The sequence below is a fragment of the Amblyomma americanum genome, chromosome 1 (assembly GCF_052857255.1).
Source record: "Amblyomma americanum isolate KBUSLIRL-KWMA chromosome 1, ASM5285725v1, whole genome shotgun sequence".
Classification (NCBI taxonomy): Eukaryota; Metazoa; Arthropoda; class Arachnida; order Ixodida; family Ixodidae; genus Amblyomma; species Amblyomma americanum.
The window spans coordinates 535,526,867-535,553,885 of record NC_135497.1 but is presented as its reverse complement, the minus strand read 5'-3'; the positions used below and the strand labels follow the sequence as shown (position 1 = coordinate 535,553,885).

At 47.1% G+C, this 27,019-nt stretch overlaps 1 protein-coding gene across 1 annotated transcript in view; it reads right to left on the bottom strand.

Moving 5' to 3' along the window:
* LOC144129205 (hemicentin-1-like) overlaps positions 1 to 27,019 on the bottom strand; it is a 414,526-nt gene that overhangs the window by 160,086 nt on the left and 227,421 nt on the right. Inside the window, exons 19-22 of the mRNA XM_077663195.1 lie at positions 19,828 to 20,094; positions 7,495 to 7,638; positions 4,790 to 4,915; positions 1,462 to 1,609 (exon numbers count right to left, since the gene is read on the bottom strand). Coding sequence (XP_077519321.1) covers positions 1,462 to 1,609; positions 4,790 to 4,915; positions 7,495 to 7,638; positions 19,828 to 20,094 — 685 coding nt within the window. The remainder of the gene's footprint in view (positions 1 to 1,461; positions 1,610 to 4,789; positions 4,916 to 7,494; positions 7,639 to 19,827; positions 20,095 to 27,019) is intronic.

The following is a 27,019-nucleotide window of genomic DNA, read 5'->3' as shown; positions in this document are numbered from 1 at the left end:
GTAGTCTGCGCGAGCGCCAGTCTTTGCTACTCCAAGGATGCAGAAGATTCTGATATTCGGGAGATGATGGAAGCGCTGAGGCAGCAAATTTGTGAAATATTCTGTTGCTGCGAAACCTCACCGCAGCTGTATATGCACAGGCTGGCAGGACAGCAATAATTGGTCCGCAGAGAGAGGCCCTTGCTAAGGAATCTGCAACCTCATTTAATTGAAAACCTATGTGCCCCGGTACCCAAATCAACCTTAACTGATTTAGATGGAGCGGGATCAGGAACATCAAGAGGCGTGATGCCCGAGACTCAGTGGGTGAGGGTAATGAAGAGCATATTGACAGAGTGCTCGTCATAACCACGGCTTTTCTAATTTTCGTAAGGCTAAGATTACTGCTAATAATTCAACCAGCTAAATTGGAGTGACGTCAGGAACACGCAGAGAAAAAGACCAACCCAGTGAAGGCGAAAAAATTCCGACACCTGCCTTTTCGCGATCCTGCGAGGCATCGATAGCAATAGGAACATGAGAGGGAAATGACCTTTGATGGTCCTGCAACAAACCCTGAAGAAGAGGAAATGGTTCCAGCTCTGGATTCGATGGGAAAATGTCATCGAATTCAATCTGGCAGAGAGAAGAGGGGCAGCTGCAAGTTTCATCGTTCTCATCGCCTCTTTGTTCGCTGCGATGGCGTGACCCGCATAGGTGGGCGCGCAGCAGTGCGCACCACTGTGGTAATAAACGGGTGACGTGGCACATCATTGGCATTGCGTGGATAGACATGGTTTCAGCCAAGGTAGATGCAGACCGAGCGTCATGATCTGGAAGCTGCAAGTAAGTGGGAGGCTATAGAGCGATACATTTCAAAAACAAAATGGCAGATGCCTTTCAAAGGATTAGCTACAGCCAATGGCGTCGGCCGATTTTCATGCTGACGTGATTGTTCTAAAGAAGCCATGGTCAATCCCCTTTCATCTACCACCCAGTGCGATGCCACCCTAGCTGGTCCAAGGGCATTAACCATGACGCAGTGACAGTCAATCGACTCCATTGGCTGGTGGGCCTACTTTAAAGGGCATTTTCCGCTTGGTGCTTAAGCTGTACTCGACTACAAATCAGGCAAGTGTGCGGCGGTTCAAACGGGGGTAGAACCCTCTCGGGGCGCTGCCCGTAAACGCACATCGAGACAAGATCAGCCGCCCCGTGCTCACGTATTTATGAGATCATTTTTATCCTCCCATAATGATATAAACACAGCCGACGTACCGTTATGCATGGTACCACCATTGATTTAGTCACTGGCTGTACCCTGGCTAAGAGCTCGTTAATTTTTTCAGCGTGTCGGCGCACCTCCTTTCCGGAGTGCCATCAATGCTCCGTCACAATATTGCGGTAAATGCATTTGCAGTGATAATTAAAACACGCATTCATTGCAGGCATCCTAATTAAACCATCAGTCATCACGCTTACCTCGTGTTGCTTTCGCTGATGAGGACATTTTTGTGCTCCCAGGAAATGGTCGGTTTGGGATGTCCTTTCGCTTGGCAGATGAGAGAAATTTCTTCTCCCAACACAACTACTTTGTGCTCGGGATAAAATAATGTGATCACGGGCGGATCTGAAAAAAATGACATTTATATAAGCTGTGCAGATGACTTGCAGTAAAGTAAGTTCAATATGGGCCCCTAATTAAAAGATGCCTTTAGGGTTATGAAGGCCCAAAGCACCGTCTACTGGGGCTCTTATTGTTGCCGCAGCCGTGGCATACAGTGAATAGCAGTGAGGAAATACAGCCTAGATGTTGAGCGATAATTCTTATCGAGGCCACCATAAGAATAAGTTGTTCGCTCTGGGCCCTGACCAAAGAAGGAGAAATCAGAAAAAGCGGTGTGTCGTATTGAATAAAGACTTATTGAATAAAGGTGTATTGAATCAGGACATTATGTGCCGAGCAACACATGGGGCCGGAGCAACGCCAAGCACCAACCTGCTCTGCCTTGCGCTCTTATGCACGCGCAAAATTTTTCGCCTACATCATGTGAGGGCCTATCACTGCGCCTGGGAGTTATTTTGCACACTGGCGTGACCGCAAGGCTTGTGGCGCTAAAATTTTTCACAGCTACGCTTTATGTGTAGCCGACGCTGCTTGATTAAGCACAAATGCGCTACAATCGCAACACGAGACACGACTGGACGAAGCGCTGGAAGAAGCAATTCAAGTTGCGTCTCGCGTTATGACTGCAAAACTTGGCGCATTTGTGCCACAGCTATGGAATACCAACTAGCCCCAGTTGTCGCCTTGTTAGCTCCTTGCTTCGCGCAACCTTCGCCCAAAAGTCACAAAGCGCGATTGCATTTAAGAGCTGGTGACCGGGAACTTGCAGTGGGGCTTGCTCAACAGGGGAAGATGTAATCTGATGGCTGTTTTTCGCAGTTGTCCTCGCTGTTGTGACAAGAAGCAGGCAGACGCAATTTCGTGTAACGATTAAAATAAGCTATGTGTTCCCTAGCTGAGCACGGTATCGGGACCTTTCAATAAGGTCACTGTTGAACCATGTCACTCTTTTTCTCTTTATTACACAGGAGAAGAAACGCCAGTTTCGCCTACAAAACTGTTCATTACTTACATAGACAAGCCGCTTGCAATAGTTTAGGTGTAAATTTTTGACTGTGCGGCAGGTCATAACTCGGGAACAGACGCGCGCACAAACATACGCCTTGGGGGTGCTATCATTTTTTAGATTACTTTGGAGAGAGAGGCGCAGCGAAAAGGTGGGCACTGCTCACCAAGAAATTGACCTTGCTGACCACGGTAGCTGCAGGGTAGCTGCTTAGCAGATTACGTCTAAGCTCTTGGAGATATCGAAGAGTTGAATTCATATGAAAATATCTGAATACACTCATGAGCTTTCCTTTTGGATTAAAAGCCGAATGCTGTACAGCGTAATATTGAAGTTCTTTTTTTTAAAAAACCATTACAGCATGTCGCGCGTGAACGCAGCAGCGCGAAACAATGCAAAGCGTTGGTGAATTCTTTTAGACGGGCACACCAGGGGCATTTCACACTCTATGGAAAAGACTCCCTTTTAACGCAAGGCCTTTTTTAAGGGGAAATTTGACGTAAACAGAACAAAGGAAAAGAAAGAATGTGCTGCTGGTTGAATTCACATCCGCTCAAGAGCAACCTATACTGTACCAAAGCTTTGTCATGCATATTTTCATGCTAATCGTACTTCTTTAATGACCACCAGCACTTAAAAGAACGTCTTGCTGGGCAAGTTGGTAACTGTACATCATTGGTTACAGGCGCGAAAACAGACACAACAGACAGGACGGAGGCGCTCCGTCTCGTCTTTCTGCCTTGTATTGTGTCTGTTTTCACCCCAGTAACCAAATATCGCCAGCACGCCACCGTATTTTCCCGCCTCACCGAATTGGACGAGTTATCAATTCTAAAGCTCCCGAGACATCTGCAGTAAATTTACAAATGATCGCTACACACACGTGTAGTTGTACATCGCTTTCCTATTCTCTACGAAGCATGCTTTTTATCCAAGAGTGTCGGCGTCATGCATAAATTCCACTGGACAGAGAGCCAGGCGCATTCAAATCCCTGCGACCACTAAAGCCGCGCGTTGCCATCGCTGCTGCCTGATCGATTTCTTTTCCCTGTAGGCACAAGTTCGCAAAAATAAGCCGCTCGCTTTGGAAAGTTATATCTTGGGCCTGCCCGATTGTGAATCATCGCTGGCACGAGACGTCAAATGGAGGTGCTGGACCGACGCTCTGCTGTGCTCCCGAATATAAATCATACTACGCTGCCAAAGACCGATTCTCCACCCGCGCTAGCTGCTAACCTTGCAGAGCCTTATCCATGAAGACATGAAAGAATGCCTGGATTTCGACAACCATTAGTACCAAACTCGGGAGCGTCTTTAAAACAGAAATTTTGGCTCGCACGTGGTGTGGGAATTATGAGATCTCTGAAGCACCGAAACAGAATTTTAGGGTACAATTACTCACTACATCCACGAGCGAGAAATGATAGAGAATAACTGCCTATATGCTGTCACGAACACAGCATCTAAAGCAGATCGTCACTGAAAGCGCCAAAGATACGCCGCGTCTCTTTAGCGCACTGACACTACCTGTGAATTAGGAGAAGCTTTAATTTTTGACACGCCAATGAGGAAGTTTTCGTAGTCCTCGTATTGGCCGCCCTTATACGGCTCGGTCGGCTTCGTAGGCCGAAGCCTGTCGCAGAGTTCAGTACAAAATTAAGCGCCCAATTTAAATGCGCTAGTACAAAACATTTGTTTATTTGAATTTACGAAAGCTCAACAGCTGAACTAAAACAATTCCTTGCAAAATATATCAACGATTTTTAACAGCACCCACATCAAACATACATCGCTCCGTGTGCTTACTTTTACTATTGTTATTATTTTCTAGTGGTGATTGGGCGTGTGCTGAACACACGTCGTTTTTGTAAAGCCGCAAGTAGACAGCACCTCATGTAACCCGCTTGCGCCTGCATCAGTGCCATTTGGCTTGAAACTGAAAATTTACGTGCAGAGTTTTAAAATGTCGTAAATTCGCAGGATTGCCTTTCCCATGACACACCTTTTTTGAAGAAATACCATGTGTCTTTCAACAACTTATATCCTTAAACGTGAAACACCTTTTTTGAAGAAATACCATGTGTCTTTCAACAACTTATATTCTTAAACGGCCTCTTTTATGATAGTAGAAGCCTCTGAGAAGCTTTTGTGTCGGTTTATGAGAAGCATGTGCTAACCCAAAACGTCGAGGTTCCTCACGGCCTGGGTGGATCCTGCGTGGTTGTGGACAGTGCAGACGTAACGGCCGCTGTCGGTGACGTTGGCGCTGTAGATGTACAGGGCACCATCCAAGATTTCGAAGGCTGAAAGAGGTAAAAACCACATGACGCCTCATTGGAAAGTCTCTCTTAATTTGTGTAAAATTTCGAACACTTAGTAAGGTAAACGCCTGAGCCTCGGCGGGCTCAGGTGTCCCTCGAGGAACTGTCCAGGGCCCACTTTTGTTTCTGGTATACGTTAACGGTTTTACTACTAAAGTTGCATCAAAGATGTGTTTATTTGCTCATGATTGCGTGATATCCCGTGAACTTTCTGGAGACTGCGAACTAGCAACTTGAGCTAGCTTAACTTCCCCTACCTTGACCTGGACGAAATAACTGAGTTGTGCCGTTTGTGGAAAAAACCAACTCAACGTTAAGGATGGAAAACAATTAGGATTTGTCGTACTATACGTAATTTTTCTAATTTTACTCTCTTAACTCTTAAGTGGTATGAGTGACCTCGGACCGCTATTTAGGAGTGATCATAAGCAAAAACTTTTCTTGGAAACTGCACATTGAGAATGTACTATCTAGTGTCACCATATCTTGGGGTACTTGGGCCGCAAGTTTACCCATGCAACATCACCGCTAAAACAATTGTTGTACAGCGCCTATGTTCCATCGTACCAAGACTATGCTTCATCAGCTTGGGATCCCTGTTATATATGAACACAGATCTTGGACGCTGTAAAATGTACTTAACCCGTTTCATTCTGCATAATTTCAACCGGTCAAATGCTTATTAAACGTTCAACTGATATTCGATCACTGAAATCTTTTCTGCACTTATCTGTTTCATAAAATATGTTATTACAACAGAATTTTACACGTTCTTTGGACAAGGCCAGCATAGCTCATTTGTTCTCGTCGTGATCATTATCAGAAAGTTATCACACTGCAATTTAACTCTGCCATGAGCGCCAGCTACTTCCTGAAACTAACAAGGTCTTGAACAGCTTATCTCCGTCATTAACAAGTATGTTTAATATGCGTATGTTTAGAAGCACACTTGAAAATGCACTTATGTGATGTACAAATACTCTCTTGTACTCTCTAATTACGTGATCCGCGTGTTTACTCAAGCATCGCCTTTTTTGGCTCGGATACACGCATGTGCCGAATGTGTATCTGTTTTCAAGGCTCCTTCACATGCACTCCAATGTGTCGGCCAAGATGCATGACTAAACACGCGGCCTAAGGAACCCGAAAGGACCTGAGTGTCCGAATCGCTTTCCTGCATGGCTGGCAATTACAATAGATGCGGACACATGCCAGGGTTAACCAAGTTATAGTTTTCCGTCAGTGTGACCAAAAAGTAAAACTTGGTTAACCCAGGCATGCGTCCGCACCTCTTGTATTGAAAGCCATGCAGGAAAGAGGTTGCCTGGAGTCAACTGCAGATTAATGCATACCCCATTCTCTGTTTACTAAGCAAAATCTATCCTTCAACGTATGACAGCAAATGCCCGCTCTGCGGGGAACAATCAACGCTTTATAACGTTCCATGGGCCTGTCAGAAAACGCAGGCAAAGCCAATGAACAACACACGAACACCGAAGCAGTGGGAGGCTGCGCTGTCCTGCTCAAGCTGATCGACAGGGCTCCCAAGGTGCAATGGTCACTGGGGCCCTGGACTGAGGGACCCACCTACGCCACGAGAATCCTCCTTGACAATAAAGTTTTTCATTCATTCATCCGTTCATTCATTCATGCCTTTGTAACACTGACCCGCAAAATAATTGAAACTTTTTACGTTCAGAATAACTTGCATTAGCCAGTTATACATGTTTTTCTTTGACAAGCAAATAAACCATCTTTCCACAAAGCCATCTAGGCCACGCGCGTCCTGGCGGAGTTTAGTCTTTCTTATTTTCCTACCTCATGTACCCTTAGAATTTATTCAACTAATTTAGCTTCCCGTCAGCGTTTTTAAAGGATTTTCCATCCACATCTCGTTGTTTTTTAAGCTGTGACACATATTAAATTCGTAGCGACGCGACTAAACGATGGCTTCAATATAGACCTAGTATACAGTTAAAACAACATTAATTTGCGACAATATATCTTTCATGTAAAAAAAAATGTTTCACTATTGTTAGCGTACTACTACCTCTGTAAAACGAGAAACGCCGTCTTGCTCGATTTCTTTTCGCATAATTCTAAGCACAGCATGCGGTTTGCATTCTACACGAAACTGAATTAGGCGCACCTCCGTCTAAAAGTATGCAACCTACACGCTGGCAGCGCGGTTAGAATGAAAGTAGCAATTAAACAGCCTCCAGGGAACTTCAGCGTAAATGATACAGGCAACAAAACATGATCGATGATAGCTCTTTCCTTGGAAAGCAATGCAAACTCTTCATAGCTGAAAACCAGTTTAAAAAAGCAGTTGTACACGCAGTTTTTTTTTTCCAGATAATTCATTCATATTTGTTAACGACTCGGACTGCCCCAGAATCGCTAAATTAATGTCGAATATTTATATGCTGATAATTAGTTCCCTAAGCACTAAGCTTGCATGGCACGATATGGAGACACAAATTATTGCGCGTCTCAAGCCTCTCCAAGTGGGCGTGTAAAGAAAAAAACAAGACTCAGGTGCGACCGTGGAGCGTGCGTACACTCGTTGTCGTCTCCCAGTCCGTGGTCATCCTTGCGCCACGTCACGTCCGGCTTGGGGTCGGCGGTGTTGTTGCACCAGAGTATAGCCGGCTGGCCTGCCACCACCACCACGTTGTCAGTGCTCCTCAGCACGGAAGGGGCGCCTGCGTGGGGCGCCAATAAGCTATGCATTCCATTACTAGCGGAATATTTCTCCAGCCGAATTCCACACCACATCGAAAAGCTATTGGTTGCCATGTCTCTGATACAACGCAAAATACAGATTTATATTATCGACGGATTTGGCGCACCTTGGTATTCACTCTGCGCTTCTTCGCCCACTGGCCTTTCGGTGCAAGCACGCGGCACTGTCAGGAATCAATACAGGAACGGCCGTGCAAAGGTAATGCCACTTATCACGAATCCTCACAACGAGTCCAATAGAAAGTCGAAGCATGACGGAAGCAGCTCAAGCAGCCGTATATTCTAACTATTCATTTCGTTTTTATTTCATTTGGTTGCGAAGTCAATCGTAATGACACCAACAGGAAGGTGCCGGGGGGGGGGGGGGGGGGGGGGCGGTGGAGCAAGAGACAAGCGGTCCACTCGCGGCGTGGTATCCAGTCCGGCCAATACACAGTGACTATGCTTCGTTGAGTGGTCGCTCGGCCGGACACAGCTGCCTTCTACGAGGCGACATTAGTGTCGATAAAGCTTGTGGGGAAGTGCGTCCCGTGGCGCAATGAGTCGGCTACACGTCGGCTCTGCCCGAGTGCTCGTCAGACGCGCCACACGCGTCGTTCGTCGGCGGAGGTCCACCGGAGCGGCGTGACTGCGGCCTCGTTTCTGTCACGAGCAGCACTATGTGCACTCACACGGCCTGTGTTACCGGGAGCAGATGTCCAAATTAAATGAAAAAAGAATGAATCGTTGCACGGACGTTACGGAACCAGCAATAGGAACGGCGGACCTCGTCCCAACCCCATTTCCCCTTACTAGTGGGAGTGACTGGTCTCAGTGGCCCATGCCGACGGGGTGGCTTTTGACCGGTGACCTCAACAGCATATCCAGGATCTTGATTTGACGATCATTGAAATAGTGTTCTTGATCTATCGTCATTATCACATTTGGTCTCCATCTTGTCTTCTGCTTTTTGGGAAATGCGGCAGTTCAGGCGCGCACCATTCACTGAGGAATTTACGGTGTCTGCAACCATTAGCTTCCATGTAGAGAATAGCCGCGCGGGTGCTGGAGTAATAAAACAAAAAAAACAGATGCCTTCTTCAACTGTGGACAACTAACATTCTCAAAGTTACGTTTCTTCACAAACAGCCCAAATTTTCTTCCATGCTTTTGCACCGTTACAGGTCACAAAAACGCAAATAACACAACCTATCTGATCAAAGAAAAGCATACATTACCAGTCAGTGTCGTATAGAAAATTTGGTTTAGTTAGTGGTACTTAACGTCGAAAAATATAATCATCACCTTACCCCAACGCTCTCAATTTCGGCTCCATCAGACGTTTTTGGTTCCGCACAAATTGCAGTTAGAACCTCTTTTCCACGTATTCTGTGGAACAAAGAAACAAAGGTAGAACATGGTCTCCTGAAAATTAATCATTAGTCAATTACACGAATAGCGAAAGTGGTAGTCTTTCGCACGAAATGAACAACGTTTATTGCCTTCTCTTTCTTGCGTTTGAATGTTTCTCTAATTTAATTCTCCTCCTTGAGTTTATGCTATGCGAACACCATGCTGATCACTTGTGCACTTAACTTTCTAGGGTTTTACGAATGCTGAGAAGATGTCGAGATTTGCTACCAACACATCTAAAGCGCTGACTCTATAACGAACTTTTGGACTTGAATCTCTATTGTTACTATCTAGTCTGTGGAAATAGCACAAGGGCTCTTCAAAACTTAGTTATATGCAGAAAAAGAGCTTGCGTGCAGTTGCTAATCAACCTAATTACGTAAATTCTCATGCCCTCTTCACAACTTATTAAGACTTATTAAGGTTTGAATAGAAGATAGCTCAGTCTGTTTTGGAACTCCAATAAGCATTATGTTGTCTTGTGTGAGTCTACTGTTTTACGATGTAATTACTAAATTTTGATCCACTTATTTTCTGTTGTAGATCCTGTTGTTAATTTCAAGTTTTGCACTATTTGTCAACTTATTATCTGATGATTATTGGTGCTATATATCTTGTAGCTGTGCCTTCTATATCACTGATACTGGCGTTTAGTCGTCTCCTGGGCCTCAGTCAAGGTGCTTAAGCAGCTGTTAGTGCAGGAGAGCATCCAGGTTCCTTTCTGGAAAATAAAATCAATCGATCGATCGATCGATCAATTGATTGATTGATTGGTTGGTTGGTTGGTTGATTGACTGATTGATTGATTGATTGAACATACTCTATCTGTATGCGATTCTCTGATCCCTTAATTTTGAAAAACGTAAAAGGCGCACAACGCTGCGCAACATAGCAGAATTGAGAGAAAACGTCTCGGCCCACTCGACGTCCAGTACTTTCGTTTGCTTCAAGACAATGCAGATTTTACAGCATGCAGATGATTCGCTTCAGTCTTCCACAAACACTCATTAAGTTACGGCAGAGTGCACAGGTTTACGTGCATTACCAAGAAAATATTTGGTCAATGTGATCATTTCATGCGACAGCGATTTATATTTCTATGCGTGTCATTTATTAAACCATAATACAAGTATTTTTTTTATTTTTTCTACTTCATCAGACTCTGTTGCTGATAATTCTGTTGCTGCTGTCACTTATGGAATGCTGAGCTACAAAATGGTGGCTTTTACCAGCCTTCCTTCACACCGGTTCCAAAAAATATTTTTCCTAGAACGTTGTTTGGCACTTCCTATAAAGTATGACTGCCCATAAGTGGTAAAATAAACCAAACCAAACTGAACTTCGCCTAAAAGTGCTGTCTTGAGTAAACCTGTAGGAAACGAGATGTTAAGGACATCAAAAACTATAAAACTGTTACCTTACTGTCAGCTGGCAAGAAGGCTTTGACAAATGTAATATCGGATACAACCACAGGAAGCCTACGCTTTAATGAACCAGGAAACGCAAAAATTTCGAAATGGTTATTCGACACAAGACCACTCCAACCTCACCATCAATAACCTTTACCTCTATAACCTCCATTACTGAAGGTGTAAAGACACCTAATTTTAGTAGCATGTTTTCTTCAGGCATTACTGTGCATCGATTACCGCGCGGCATTCGTATAACACGGATAAATAAATTACTATAGAAATTTTCTCTCAGGCTGTTTTGGTTCCAGTTTCAACACCTTTGCAACGTCAATGTTCCATATAGTCCACTCGAGGGATGAAAAGACTGCTGTATAATATCTGCTTCTTCACTTGTTGTCATTCTGGCTCTTAAAGCAAGCTAGCGTTAGCTTTGTAGTCAATTTAAACGACGAGGCAGCGATTATACCTCAGTTTTTTCATGCCTCCCATCACCTGCACGGAACTTTGACGTCACAGCCATCGTTCGGCTTTTGAAATGGAGACCGAAGGAGCAAGATAGAGAAATTCGGTTACAAATTATTCAGCAGTCGCAGGCGAACACCACTTGGTAACGTGTGTTTTTCTACCTTCGTGCTGTCTTTGCGCCCTAAGTAATTCAGAGTGGCAACCCATGCATCCTGATGACTTGTACATCACTACAAAGGAAAAAAAAAGGCACCCAAAAATTACGGAGAGCACTTAAGACTATTCACGTGCTTTAAATACGTACCCTGAAATCTGGAAGTCCTGGAGGTATACCTCCTGGAGGCAGACGGTTCACATCGCGACCGGCTTGCCTCTCGGCGGTTCGCCGCGCGCTATTGGCGACTTCACCGCGCACCTTGGGACGAGATTTTATTCTTTTTTGATACCACGGGGACGTCACCTGAGGTTTTTGGGACTACTGCTGCTAATCAAGGCCGCTGCTGGTTTTCGCTGCCGATGAGCGATGTAATGCGTTTGCAGTAAAAATTAGGCGTTTATACTCATTTTAGAGAAAACATTCCACCTAGTTGCTTGCGAAGTTCGTTAATTAATCTTGACTAATTATGCAATTAAGCACAATACCAAAACTAGTGTGAGTTGCTCCATACGACAGGCAGCAACATGCATTTGGTCGCATCGTCTTAGAGTGCCGCGGCTTATTTTAAAACCCTGGCCAAAATTAGCTGGGACACGCTGTTAGGCGTTTGCCACGACTATTTTGGGCGCCTCTTATCTTTCGGGCATTATCTCTCTCTCCACGGGTGAAGTTGAACTGAGCACGCGCGCAGTATTCTGCCGCCAACCCTTCCGCTTCTTTCCCTGACAGCACGACCATGTCAACTGACAGCTAACTGTGCTACGATGCTGTTGGAGAACGGCGCATGCTCCCTAGCACCGCATCGTCATTGTCGTCACTCATGTCTAACGCCTCGCAAGCAACTGCAGTGAAGTGCTGACAGTTTTTTGCTGTGTGTTGCGTGCTTATAATGCAGGTTACAGTGTTTTCACGCCATCGCAGTCGCAGAAAAGAAGCCAACGACAGTCGACACGAGAATTCCTAAGAATTACACGACACGTCTGGGATGTGAAATATGGTTTTGATCTACAGGTACACTCGGCCCCGACTTGTGAATGGTGAAAGCCCTCTAATTTAATTCAGGACTGTCATGCCGGCGGCAGCAGCAGCAGCTTGGACCATCACATAGCGGCGGTAACTAAATATGACCGACTGGAGCCGTTGAATCCCATAACCGACGAAGAGTTCCGGCGTCACTCTCACCTGCCGAAAACGTCGGTCCACTGCTGAGCGACCATCTATGCGACGACCTACGCCGGCGGAGACTGCACGGTGGGCCTCAATTGCTCATAATAGAAGGGCAAGGCATCCGTGTTCAACGATTCTACAGGACCCCAAGATAAAAGCGAAGCATCGGATCAGACCGGTCCACAGGAATTTATATGACCAGAGAGTGGCTGTATAAATAACGCCTCCGGTGCACTGTGCACAGGTAATAGCTCGCTTTTTCCAAGCCTGCTGCCGGCAGTGCTTATATTGAAGGGCAACCGCATAGGTTTTAGAAATCTGCGAGCTTAGGGGTCGAATGTGTGAAGCTTACAGGTAAAGCATGCGATGTCCTTTCCGGCTAGCATTTGAAATGGTGACGATCAAGACGGCCATAAAGATTCTTCGCAACGCGGTGCTTCAAGTGGAGTTGGAGGCGCATCTTCACGCCATCGAAGGTACCGGTACATTCCCAACGCATAACCGCCTGTTTTAGGGGAAAAAAAAAACCAACGCCACTGAAGGCAAAGGCCTCCGAACGTTGTTTGGAAGCATCGAAGTAGGCACGGCAGCGTCTGGTTGGCGGCAACGGAAATTTGAAATCATGCCGACAGTGACGTCACATCAAGCTTTTCCGCACTCCTTTAGTGCTGTGAGAAGAAGCCTCAATTTTAGCTTAGATTAGGTCAATATTTTAAATTCTAGTGCGAAAACACTCGACATGCTTTACTGCAGCCTATGTATATTTGAATCCTTGAATACCGCGGAATTGTAAAAAAGTGGTGCAGTTGCCCTTTAAGAAACGTTTCCTTCGTCGCGGCAGCATTACGGAAGTCATGGCATATCTAGCTGGCACAAAACTCAAATAAAGGCTCCTTCAAAGCCTAACCCAAGGCACCAATGTCTAACGCAATCAAGGAATCAACTGATTATCTTGAGCATGACCCAGGAAACCACGCGAATGCGAAGCGAGGCGGGATTCCCCTTCTGTTGCTTTTGGGACACTCCAGGGGTTCCTTTCTGCCCTCAGCGCGGCAGCTGTGGCGGAGCAGCCTGTGACGTCACATGTGGGATGATCGCTCTCTGATTGTCTGCGCCGCCTGTGATGTCACGTATGGCGCGCGCCCCTGATTGGCTCCTGCATGCCGAAGCTGTTCTTCCCCTCCTTCTCTTCCTCCTCTGCCCCGTGTCGCGTGCAAAGGTAGTAGAGGCTTCATGAACGTTATATGTATGCTCGAGATCCGTAAAGGGCGGCTAGATGGCGCTACTGGCCTAAAATTATTAGAATGTACCATACCTAAGCTCCCGATCTTGCCCCAGAAGTGCAAAGATGCGGCGAAAAATAGTAAGCGGGATGATCGCTGTCTAACGGGCGTATTGTGACATTTATAATAGACGATATGCGAAACTGCTTGGCGGTCTGGCAACACCGCGCAGACAGCTTCTTGTTTCTGTCTTGGTCCGGTCGAGCTCGTCGGGCTGGTGCGTCGTTTACTATGCGTACTTTGGTGATACTGATGAAGCTGTCGTGAATTTCGCGAGTGGAATTCCAAAAGCCAATGCCTCAGTTGCTTTGCTGCTTACTCAGCTCACCTTTCACTAAATGTATGCCCTTTAATCAGCGCCAGCATGCTCATACTACGTCCTCAGCTTCGCTTGAAATTTGGCGTTGATGATGGCGAGAATCGGCACAGGAAAGTCGGTTGGAAAGTCAAACACTGTGTCGTTGTCATTTTAATGAGCACATTTAAGCTTCGAATCAAGCGTCCAGCATTATCATCGCTATTTAACTTACAAGTGGGCGAAAATTCATCTGGTTGGGTAGCGAGCGGTTGTTTTGCGGTGAGTGCACAGAGGCGCTGGCCTGGAACCACTTCTGTGGCAGTCAGAACTATCGTGCGCGCCGACGTCAGCATCTGCGCGCATTGGAGCTTAAGCACATGACTCTTGGACAGCTCCGTGATGCCATTTCTTTAACTTCAATGTGCAATGCACATCCTTGGTTTTCCGAGTTACCGTTACGCCATTGCTATAAAATCATAATTTTCGCTGTTAGCTTCTAGCGCCACGTTTTCAGCGACACGTACGCCTCTTTTAAACCGCGTCCGCGATTGGAGCCAATATTGCGCTGTTAGCCGTCAATATTAGCAAAAGTGAAGTAGTTGCAAATAATTTAAAATATTTTTTTAGATTTTCTGCATTCGATAATAAATTAAATTGTAATTTCATTGCGCAAAAAAGGTGTTGGAAGGAAAGCAAAGAAAAAGTTGTGTAAACAGCTTGACAGGTCCTGAATACCTTTTCACACAACAGCATCCACGGTAGCGCGTTCTTCAACGCTGTCTTGAACAGCGCGCTTAGACAACAATCCAGAGCCCTTCTCCGGCGTGGCCATTTTAAGCAATTTTCCGGCGACTGCCGCGCCGCGATGTGGGCGTTTCTTTAGGGACTGCGGGGCTGCGGAAGCTCCGGGGCCGCGCCTGAATATACCCGCGATATACTGCCCTTCGGATGATAACAAAAAAAAAACATTGCTGAGCATACTTCCACAGCGCGGTTGTCTTGCAGGAAGTCTTTGCGTTCTCACAAGGAAAAAAATGATGGGTAATCATGACTTTTAGTTTGACATTCACGTTAACTGTGCCAGCGCTTAGCACGCGCTCGCGCTATCACTACAGTCACTGATGCTTCATTGCAGAGAAACCTTTTTGGTCAATATAAGCATTAGGTCTATGAATTGCATGCAGTTCCAGTTCTAATGAGCTCTTAATCCTTCCCGCCCGTCATAAAGAACACTCCACAAATAAGGCATTGTTGTCGCCTGCGTGGTGGTGCGCCAGTTACATCAACAAATTATTGTTGTCAGCTCAAGTGAGTCGCAGGGCTAACAGACAACAAATTTTGTCATGGTTTTGTGCTATCTGGCGCACCAAAATATTCTTTAGCTTAGTTTATCAATGCCTGAAAAAATATTAACAGAGAAGCCAGATTTCACAAATTTTGAGGCCTGAAGTCGCGTTCATTTTATTCGGAAGTTCTCGGCGGATGTGACAGCGCCACGTAGCCTTTCGGCCAAGTAAAATGGAATGTAATAAAATCGTGTACATTCCGCAGTGACTCAGGCAGCTGCGAATAGCAGAGAGATACCATGGTCAGTCTTTTACCCCGCCGACCTCTCTTACATACATGCGGAAATAGCAACTTAAATTTGTAGCGGTCGTGCTTACATTCCGGTACACGAAATGTGTTTAATGGGAACAATAGCACGCTCAGCGCATGCATGCCGAACACAAATTAGTGACCGAAAACACTCGCTTCGCCTAGACAAGCTTCAGTACACAGCTGGCCTATCCGGTTACCGCTTGCACACCATCGAGTCCAATAATTAAGTCTACATTCTGATCCGTAAAATTATCATAGATAGTAGCACACATAGAAGACGGCCACAAAGGACACGCTAGCGCAGAAATCTGCTTATAAGTGCCGGTTTGCAGTCCGCACCCTACCTTTTCGACTACCCTCTGATGCCATTTTAACGAGTCACAATGCGCGTAAGATAACCACAGTACTGTCTGGTAGAGGGAATATGTGAGCAATGATGCACAGCACACACACATGCATGCGTTAGCTGATGGAGCACGTCAACGACGGAAGCAAACAACACGTAATTACGCGTTCTACCCGCGGTGCCGGCGCGACCCATAGTCTATCGGGCTGCGCGCGCTGACAGATGGCGACTGGTGTCGAGAGTAGCAGTGCTCCCGCAGCCTGCGTGCGAGGGTAAAAGGATCTGGTCTATACAGCAGTAGGTTTATGGACGCGATATGCTGGTCAAGCTGTGTGTGCAGGTTTCAAATTCACATGCGTTGGATGCTTCCAACACTTGATTGCCTTGCTCCCAAACGTGGATAAATGGCTTTGTAGCCAAGAGAGCTGTTGCAGCATGCCACAGTGATAATAAAATAAGTCGCCCTGAAGCGCTTCCAGCACTTGCGTATTTTTGTAACTTTGAAATGCGCAAGGTAAAATTGCTAGGTTGTGCACTTCTTTAACAGATTTTAGTCGTCGCGGACATCGATTCTCCGAACGATACCCGAATCTGAAAAAATAAAACATTCGCACCCCAGTTTTTACACATGGTTTTTTTTCAGAAAGGCGCTTTAACGCGTATAACATGCCGAGGCGATCGCACGATATTAGTAGAAAACAGTTCGTGGCACCGTGCAACAACTACAAGGTCAAGAGAGCTCTGTCTTCCTTCTCAAAATAACTGAGCGCGCGAAAAACTCTAATCCCGTAGAAAACTAAGCAGCAATCGGTGTAGGGTTCTTTTAGTGCACTTGGTTCGCCAAGGAACGAGCGATCGAGGTGCGTAGATGGACCGCATTGAGTGTCCATGGCCATGATTTGCCGATAAATTAATTAAAGCGCTTCTTCGCGAATGGACTACGTGCTTGAGCAACACAGGCGTAGGCGGATAAAAAATTTGCCGCCTCTGTTTTGTCGTTCGAGTACGCGTCGATATGTTCACGCCCGACTAGCTACGCGCTGCCGGCGAATTGACAAATGTATAAAATCGGCTCCTAATTTTGATCAGAGGCAACGAATAATGTCATAGGCCACTTAATTTAAGCGTAAATCTCCTATAAACTTTTGTGTAAAATCATGCTGCCATTATAACCCTGCAAGGCAATCCGCTAGTTGAGCTTTTCTTGGTGTCTTACACGTCTTCGAATTGTCCAAGGTTATTCCAAGGTTGCATTTCGGCTGGTCCTAAACATGTTTGCGGCATGCCTTATATGCCATACCATATGTTGCCATCCTTACCCTGCAGGGCCATCCCCAAAATTGAGCTTTGCTTGACCCATTGCCGTGCACAGCCTTTCCCTTACTGTGTCTGGCTGAGGTTCCACTTTCTTTGCGTGATACACTGTCGAAATCGCTGCGGATAAGCTAGAAGTGCTTCCGCACTTATATACTGGACATTGGCGCAGCTATTGCCAAAACGAAAGAATGTCCAACCGTCTCCTCCTTAGATACTGCGTCCCACTGCACTCATGGCTGCGCAAAGTTGACCTGCAGAGGCACAGCTCCATTGAAACCCTGTACGCTGTCTGCTAGGTAACGTGACAAGAACAAGCTCCGTCCTCCAAGGATTTTTCACGTGATGTCAAAGCCGTCAGAGCTGATGACGTGACCGCAACGTTGCCTTCCCTACAAGGCACAACGTATTGAATCACGAATATTCTAAAGCGATTAAGTGGGAATCTTGCACAGCGCAAAATGCTTATGAAGTACCATAAAGATGTTCCAGTGCACGGCAGAGAGACTGACTTTCGGCGCCGTAGGCAGGGCGCTCACAAAAAATGTGGGCTATAGTCTCATCACACCCACAGACGGCAAATGCAGGGCTGTCAGCCATACCTATTAAGAAGGAGTAGTGCTTGGTGAAATCTACACCAAGACAGAGGGGATACAATAAAGTTGCTTCACGTCGTGGTAGGCCGGATGGAATCCGAAGCTTCAGATCTGGGTCCAAGGTTTCGAAACGCGAATGCGAGAATTGGTCTGAATTCCACGCGGCAAGCGTGATGTGCGACAGTCGTCTCAGTCTACCACATGCGTAGACTCTCGAGATGGGGATGGACACACAATCACCCTCATGGTGAGCTGTTCGCGCGGCCTCATCCGCGCGGTGGTTGCCTGTGATGCCGCTGTGTCCTGGCAGCCATTGGTAAACAATATTGTGCCCTTTGTTGATGGCTGTGTGGTGGAGCTCTCGGATTTCCGCGACAAGTTGTTCATGGGACCCATGACGAAAAGCAGATTGTAACGCTTGGGGGGCTGCCTTTGAATCAGTGAAAACCGACCATTGCTGGGGTGTTTCTTCACTGATATGCTCAATGGCGACACGAATAGCAGTAAGTTCTGCACCGGTGGATGAAGTCAGGTGTAATGTTTTCCCTTTCTTAACTATGGTCCTTACGAGGCTGACTACAGAGTTCAAGGAACTGGAAGGGGTCACTGAGCCATCGTTGTATACGTGCAGTCGGTGTCAGTGTTTTTCATGCAAATATTCTAGGATGGCCTGTTTTAGTGCTGTCGTCGATAAACGAGCCTCCTTTTTGATGCAGGATGCCCCGAGTTTCGCGAAAGCTTGGAGGGTTAGATAAGGAAATGCTAAAGATGAAAGCAGATGGAGGATACCTCAGCAATCTGCAATTCGCTGATGACAATACCCTACTGAGAAGCACAGGGGAAGAATTTCAGCGTATCATTGAGGAGGTGAACACTCAAAGCAGGACACCTGTATGTTAAAAACTGAAGTGATTATACTGTGTTTGCGAACCAAACTGCATTTTAAATACGAAGCAAAGTATTTGAAGGAAATAAGGGAATAGACCCATATTAGCCAGGCGATGATCACAGATCGTGGCCGTGAGATTGAAATTGCCAGGAGAAAGTTATTGGAGTGCAGCTGGGAGGTGATATCAGGAAATGAATAGGGGTTTCTTTTTATCCCTTCCCTTACGGCGCGTTTCAGGTGTCCAAAGTATACGAGACAGATACTGCGCCATTTCCTTTCCTCAAAAAACCAATTATTTAATATTTAGTACCACTCAAAAAGAGCGTATGTGACAATTGTGTCTTGCCAGCAGTCGCCAACGAGGCAGAAACTCTAAAGCAAACGAAAAGGCTTGAAATTAAATTGCTTACAATGCAAAAAGCTCTGCAAAAAAAATTTACGCGGTTAACTTAGATAGGATGAGAGCAGAATCGTTCTCGGAACGAACTTGAGTGAATTATATCCTGGGTGAAATCAATATAAAAAATCGACATGTGCATGTAATCCAAAGGTAAAAAACGTATTCCTAAAGACGGTAAACCTAACATGGGGCGCGAGAGAGTCAAGGTCAGAAGGGAGCAGAAAAATTGTGGATGGTAACAGCTCGAGCTCGACAGGGTCAATTGGCAGTAATTTTGGGAGGCCTTTGTCTTGCAGTTGATGCAACTGTGCTGGCGATGATGCCACTTTATTTTATTTACTTATTTATTGATCACTATTTATTACTACTATAATGATTATTTTGTATATTAGGAATTTATTATTTATTCATTTATAAATTTATGTACCTGCATCGCAACCTCCATGAGGCTATTGCAAGAGTAGGGCAAGTAGAGAAAAAAAATCACCAAGGACACTGCAAGTACAATAAAAGATAAGAGCATCAATTACAGACAATTACGACGATCAGCACGCTGACTGGGTTCTGAAAAATATGTTCGAGTAATAAATACTCTTATTTGGGCAAGTTCGTTCATCTTTTAAAGGGTACGTACTTGCCCGAAGAAGACGAGACACAAAGAAGGAAACACACATTACATGTACAGCGCCTGTGTATACAAGTCGTGTGTGTTCCTTTGTTGTGTCCCGTCTTCTTGGCGCAAGTTCGTATCTCTTCAATGAAATATATGGCGCTTCCATGCGACTAATTGCGGGTTTGGCGATCTCCTCTCATGCCCATGCGCGCACTCACTGAGCACGGAGAGCTGCACGGACATGGTGTCAGAGCCGGCCTCGTTGGTGGCCGTGCACGTGTAGTTGCCGGCGTGCTCCTTGCCGACTCTCGCGATCCGTACGGCGCCGTGCGCTGTCCAGGTCACCGCATCTGCCAACGGCGCTGGTCCCGACCAGGAGACGCGCGGCCGCGGGAAGCCGTCGGCAGCGCACTCGAGCACCGCCGGTCGGCCGGCCACTACCTCCGTCAGGTTGCTGCCTGCCTGACGACGGATCTGTGGCGGCACTGGGGGGAAGGAAGTGGAAGAGGTCGCCCTAACGTATACGGTATACAGCAGCCCACATGAGCGGCGCATGCCTGTTTAACTTGGTTTTAAAAAGACAACTTAAACAAACATTAGCGCTTGCCAAATCAAAACAACGACTTGAAGGCACAGCCCAGCAGTTGCATGCAGCAAATAAGCAGGAAGAGTGGGAAACGCATTATTAGAGGCCAGTAGCGACTAGCCTCTAGAGGGGTCTCCGTAGCACAAGTGCAGCGGCTGATTCAGCAGTTTCATAAATAGAAGACTGCGCACGAATAACGAAGATAATCATCAGGCCCAGGAGCAGGACCTGTCACCGCAGGATGCGGTGGAAATTTTTTTTGTATAATATATGGTGCCTCTGGTTGTTTTCCCTTTATTGTTCATGCATACGGCAATGGTAAGGCATATCGCCTGGCTTCCTGTGATAGAAGAAAAAAATTGAAAGCAAACCTGAGCGCAAAGGACTACGGTGCAGAAAATATTGGGCTTATTTCAATTTCCAACGTACAGGGGAGCTAAAGTTTTGCGCTGAAATTCCTTGCCTAATTGCGCATCACAACATATCAATAAGCTTAAACGACTGCAAGTAGAACTGAAGCCGTGCTAGGTACTCTTCATAGCTGAATATATGAAATGTCATTGCTTTTACATTTCATTACAAAATTCACTCCGAAACAATAAAAAGCGCCCGACCATGAGTAGTGTTACGGAGCATATTACCACACAAAAAAAAGAGGCCCAAAAAAGTATATTTTTCATTGCTCATGAGTTTACTGTCCGAAGACCACTTACTGCACCGCCGGGTACGGAAGACAGGTGGACTTGCAAATGCCTTAATTTAGTAGTCAGTGCCAAGCCTTTTACCGGTGTTGTGATCGGAGGCCCCGACAGCGGGAACAGACGAGCCCGGCAGGCGCCATTGAACTATGTTTGACCAAAGGTGCTGTCGTCCTGAGAAGAGGATTAGGAACGGCTCCTGGCGACGGTGAGCTGTGACGGAAGGCCTCTCATCCCTTCGTCCGGAGTATGGAATGCGGTATTTCTCCCGAACTGCGCCCTCACGTGGACCGGCAGAAAGACCCGAACAAAGGCGCCGGACCCTCCGCGCTCGCTTGCACCTCCGCGGCCAGACAAAGCGGGGGCGGACACGGCTGATTCATCTTACCCTCTGGAATTCACGGGGCCGTCAGGACGCATCTTTCCCACGGAGGGGATCACCGCCTGCAAAGCCAACGATCTTATGCTCCTGGTCAACCCGTCGGAAACAGCATTCCAGGACCTCAAGGCGCCAGGATTCCTTATCGCCTGTGCACGTGTTTGTGAGGGCGGAGCGGCCACGGGGTTAGGGAAGAGACTATGAAGAGTGTGTCTGCCCATTGGACGCTTGATCAGCCACCGGTTTCCCTAGCTAGGTGCCTAGGGAATATCCACTGTATTTAAGCCGCGATTTGGCTGGTTTCACGGCACTTTATCTCTGACTTTTGGTCTCCCTGCTTCTGTTGTAAATATGTAAATAAACCTTCAAGTTTACCAACCCTCCTGAAGGCTTCCCTCCATCGTATGCAGAGTTCATCGTCATGCGGTGAAGACCTCGGTCCCGATACCCAAGCATATCAACTGGTTGGCAGCGTTGGGATGGTCTGCGCCTGGTCCTGACTCTGGTATGGTAAGTGCGCGGTCTTTCTCTTGGAGCATTGCCAGGTTTTACAACTTTGGAAAATTGTTAGCCTAGGTAATCGAAGGTTGGTATAAGAGGCAGCCGAGGCTCCTCTGACCACGTGAGTAGAGACTTGCCGTTGCTTACATAGTCATGGACTGGAAGAAGCTGCGCAAACCAGACCTAGTTCTCGTATGCGGGGAATTGGGCATTGATTGTGGGTCGATCCGTAGAAAACCTGAATTGATTAGGGCAATTGAGGATTTCGGTGCGGACGCGGAGGAGATAGTAGAATGTTGGGAGCTAATTATGGAGGAGTTGGAGAAGGAAAGGGAGCACGAAAGGAAGCGCGAAGAGCACGAGAGGAAGCGCGAAGAGCATGAAAGAGAGATCGAGAAAAAACGGCTCGATCTACAGATAGCTCAGGCCGCACAGGCAGGACGCACTAGGCTAGAGGTGCCGAACACAGTGGCAAGCCACGCAGAGATAGAGAAGCAACGCGAACGAGAACTGGAAGAGCTCAGGCGTAAAGTTAAATTGCTCAGATGGAAAAGAGCGAGAGCGCGTCTGAGAATTTTTAGAAGAGGAGAAAATTTTGGAAATTTTCTCGCAAATTTTGAAAACATTTGCGCAGATGAGCAGGTAGACCAGGGCGACTGGCCACGGATGTTGACGGCCATCCTCCCCTGTGATGTCGGCGCCGTATTAGCGCGGCTGTCCGACGAGGATGCCGACAACTACGAAATGGCAAAAGAGCCCTCTTCCACTTTTTCGGCATACGTACAGAGGCGCACTCTAAAGATCGTAGTGACGGCAGCGGGCCGCGCTCCCATCAGAGTGTCAGCGACCAGCCCACGAACCCCGCTTGGTCAGCTAGGGACGCAATTGTTGCTCGTAAGAGCAAAGAAAGGGCCGGTTCTAGCACTGATACAGATGCCGCTATGGCAAATGAGGCACAGATTCCGCACCAGAAAGACTGCGGCGAACTTGTATGTCACCGCACGGAAAGAGAGCTTTCCGACGAAGAGCGTAACGCAGAGTCACTTGACAGCAGCGTTGAAGCGCCCAGACAAAGCGCAGCGTTAGTTGAAAAGTGCGATGTCACTGTAACCCGGAATGGCAATGACGCTGCTCCGATATCCAGAATTATGGACAGAGAAGTGTTACGCTCTGCGGAGATGCAAATGCGGGCAGACTGTTTTGAGTTGCCGACGGGTAGTGGCCCACGGATAGAGCCCGCTGACAGTTCGATTGTAAGCGCAGAATGCGGCTCAGCGCTGCATCGAAACAAAGAGAAGCTCAGTGATGAAGAAATCACAGCGGCTAGTGACCGACCGCAAGAAAATGAGCTACCTTGTTTAGAAGAAAGAGCAGCGACCGGCTCGTCAGGGAAACCGTCACCGGGTACTGAGAGCAAAGCGCGAGTGGCTTCGCTGCGCGAGAAAAACAGAGAACGCGACAAGCATTTGCTAAATGCTACGTCGGCTGCTGGTGTTGGGGCGAAGGCCGGCAGCTTAACAACAAGCGACGGCACCGTGAGAACTGATGACAGAAAGGGAAAATCAACAATGGTAGTTTCCCGAAGGCGGCTGCAGGCAAAGAAAGATGTGCGGGTCAAAAGCACCGGAAGTGTGAAAACTAATCAGCAGTGTAACGGCCCGACATCTTCGCCTCGGCACAGGAAATCAGAAAGGCGTCGCGTGCAGTACCAACCAACTAAGCGTCCAGGCCGAAAGCCACCTGTTCCATTGTGGGACCACGACAGGAGTTGTCGCGAGACAGGTTATGCGTGCTGCGCAGAAGGGCGCGCAGCTGCCACACAAAAGAGCGCCACAGAACGCGCGGGTGTCGGAGGGGGACACAACATGCAAGAAAGAGAGAGAGGAGGAAGCGGCCCTGTCCATCACCCTTGCACTGTAAAGTTCCCAGGAGCCACCCGAGGATTCGACGCATGTCTTTGCGAAAAAAGGAAAAACAAAAAGAGGAACTAGTTTTGGTTCAGCAGACTTCCGGGCGTGAGCTGTTGGCGAGGGTTAAGTCATCCAAAATTTGCAGCCATATTGCTCCGTATTAAAGACCTGGCAATGTTCTGAGGCTGGCCGCGTACTGCCTAGCCGGAGGTAGGGGCTGAGCTCAGATCTGATCGCTAATGCTCCGTTGAGGACCCTTGCCAGCTGTGCAGGTCAAGTGGGCTGACTACTACGAGGCCGACTAGGACTCTGACGCCCATTCGTGGTGCACCGACCAGCTGCAACCACTTCGTGACGTCTTCTTGGCGGCGGACGGATTGTTGTGATCGGAGGCCCCGACAGCGGGAACAGACGAGCCCGGCAGGCGCCATCGAACTATGTTTGACCAAAGGTGCTGTCGTCCTGAGAAGAGGATTAGTAACGGCTCCTGGCGACGGGGAGCTGTGACGGAAGGCCTCTCATCCCTTCGTCCGGAGTATGGAATGCGGTATTTCTCCCGAACTGCGCCCTCACGTGGACCGGCAGAAAGACCCGAACAAAGGCGCCGGACCCTCCTCGCTCGCTTGCACCTGCGCGGCCAGACAAAGCGGGGGCGGACACGGCTGATTCATATTACCCTCTGGAATTTACGGGGCCGTCAGGACGCATCTTTCCCACGGAGGGGATCACCGCCTGCAAAGCCAACGACCTTATGCACCTGGTCAACCCGTCGGAAACAGCATTCCAGGACCTCAAGGCGCCAGGATTCCTTATCGCCTGTGCACGTGTTTGTGAGGGCGGAGCGGTCACGGGGTTAGGGAAGAGACTATGAAGAGTGTGTCTGCCCATTGGACGCTTGATCAGCCACCGGTTTCCCTAGCTAGGTGCAGGGAATATCCACTGCATTTAAGCCGCGATTTGGCTGGTTTCACGGCACTTCATCTCTGACTTTTGGTCTCCCTGCTTCTGTTGTAAATATGTAAATAAACATTCAAGTTTACCAACCCTCCTGACGGCTTCCCTCCGTCGTCTGCAGAGTTCATCGTCATGCGGTGAAGACCTCGGTCCTGATACCCAAGCTTATCACCGGGCAGTGTGCCGCAAGAAACAAAGAGACGCCTAGTGGAAACGCGCTTTGTTATTCACAATAAATCCCAGGCAACTAACAATTTCAAAATGGCAATTGATTCGAGACAGCCGACTGATGCGATTTTGTTTTATTATTTTATTGGTGGCAAGTGTTTGTTGAACGCAGGACAGTTAAAGGGACACTGAGGAGAACTCTATGAATTTTTTTGTTAGCAAAATCTGATAGTTCGGCATTTCATGGTTTTGTTGCCGCTTGTCCAGGCGCGAACGATGCATTTATTTCAAAGAAACTTGGATTCGAAGTTGAAAAAGTTTTTCCCGCCCCTCTGATTCAAACTCAGGGAACTCTTATGACGCCACGGCAACTCTTATGACGTCACAGAAAGGAGTGACGTGAATCGTGACGTAACGCAGACTCCGTGATTTCTGACTGCTAGCGGTGCGGTGTGCAACCTTCCTTTGCAAGCCTCAGAGATTCGTGACGTCCATGAAGTAAAGAAAATTCCTCCAAGGTGGCGCCTCTTGTCCTAGGAAGTCATCACGCTTGTACTTGCGAGATTGGCCTGTGGCGGCGATGCCTGTATTTTGGTTCTTACTAATTTCTACATTACAAGAGCTTTGTTTTCAGGAAGAGTGGCGTTTTTGTGATCAGGAGCTGCTATTCTATGGATACAAGCCAACTTCAATTTCTCCTCAGTGTCCATTTAAAAGGTTTAGGAATTTTCAATAGACGACTGTCTCCGAAAGCGTACCGGAGGTTATGTTTCCTGACTAAAAAAACTGGAGCATGCTACACGCGATGCAAGACTAATTCCTTACAGAACGTTGCTAAGGTTAGTGCCTGAATACTTCTCTGTGGTAAAAATCTATCGTAAGAATGATTTAAAAGCAGTCAGAGCTGCAGCGGTGACTCAGTGGTTATGGCGCTCGGCTGATGAACCGAAGGACGCGGGCTCGATCCCGGCCGTGGTGGTCGCATTTCGATGGGGGCGAAATGCTAGAGGCTGTGCACTATGCGATGTCAGTGCACGGTAAAGAGCGCCAGGTAGCACAAATTTCCGGAGCCGTTCACTACGGCGTCTCTCATAGCCGGAGTCACTTTGGGACGTTAAATCAAATAAACCAAATCAAACGAATTAGAAAGAATTTAGAGAGACAGTACGTTTTAGTTGCTGCTTATAGAAAGTGCTTATTCAATCACGGAATGCCTGTTCCTGTGACTGAAACCTCCTAGAAACACGTACGAAAAAATAGTAGCTGAGTCTATAATTTGAGATACAGCAAGCACAAGTCGATATCAGGAAAGAAAAATACAAACAAGCACCTGGAAAACGAAGCTATATAGCAACTGTGAGATATATTGCCAATGAATTATGAGATATATTGTCAATGTACAATGTGCATTGTGCAACAAAGTGGCCTGCCTTAATTCGAACATACTCGTGACGATGACCTCTGCGTACGGACCGTTTTATGCTGATGTGTTCAGTGTTTGTTGATATTGTTGTTTTCTTTAACGTATGATTTTCTTCATCACTGTCTGCAAGGATGTTCTCAAGAGAGTTTGCAGTATTGTTAGATAAATAAATTAATTCATTTCAGTGTCTCTTAACCGAGGAAGTTCTGCGATTGAAAGAGAAATAAACGGAGCAGAATAATTTTTACGTCAGTATGAATAACACAGCTGTGTCTGAAGGCCTCCTGGAATTGTTTTATAAAGATATTCATCTTTACACTTTACATTACACAGGCGTACACCAGGGTGTGCATGGCGCAAACACCGCGTTAACCTGAGCAAGTATAACTTATACATCTCTCACACGGGCAGTTTCAATGTCCATTGAGTGAATTGTCGTTGAGCTGAATGGAGATAGGCCTGTGCCACCCGGCGGTTTTCCGATAACATTCAAATTGAAGGCAATCAATTCAATTAACTCTCGCTTCACTTTTGAAAGTGGGAGACGCCGGCGATGGGCTCGCAGTCGCCGTCTGGAAATGCAGCAACGAGGGTAAAAAACTGGGTAGTGATTGTGCGCAGCTGTTTTGGAGGTCGTTTTTGCAGAGAAAGCTGCTGCAGCGAAGGTGCAGTCCCTGCTGCAATATAGGCCGTTTTGGAAAAGGCCGCGACGAGGAAAATTCGCCGGAAAAGTTCAACGCAACTGTTTCCCGCGCTTCCCATGTATCGGTCCGCCCGCGTTTATACCATCG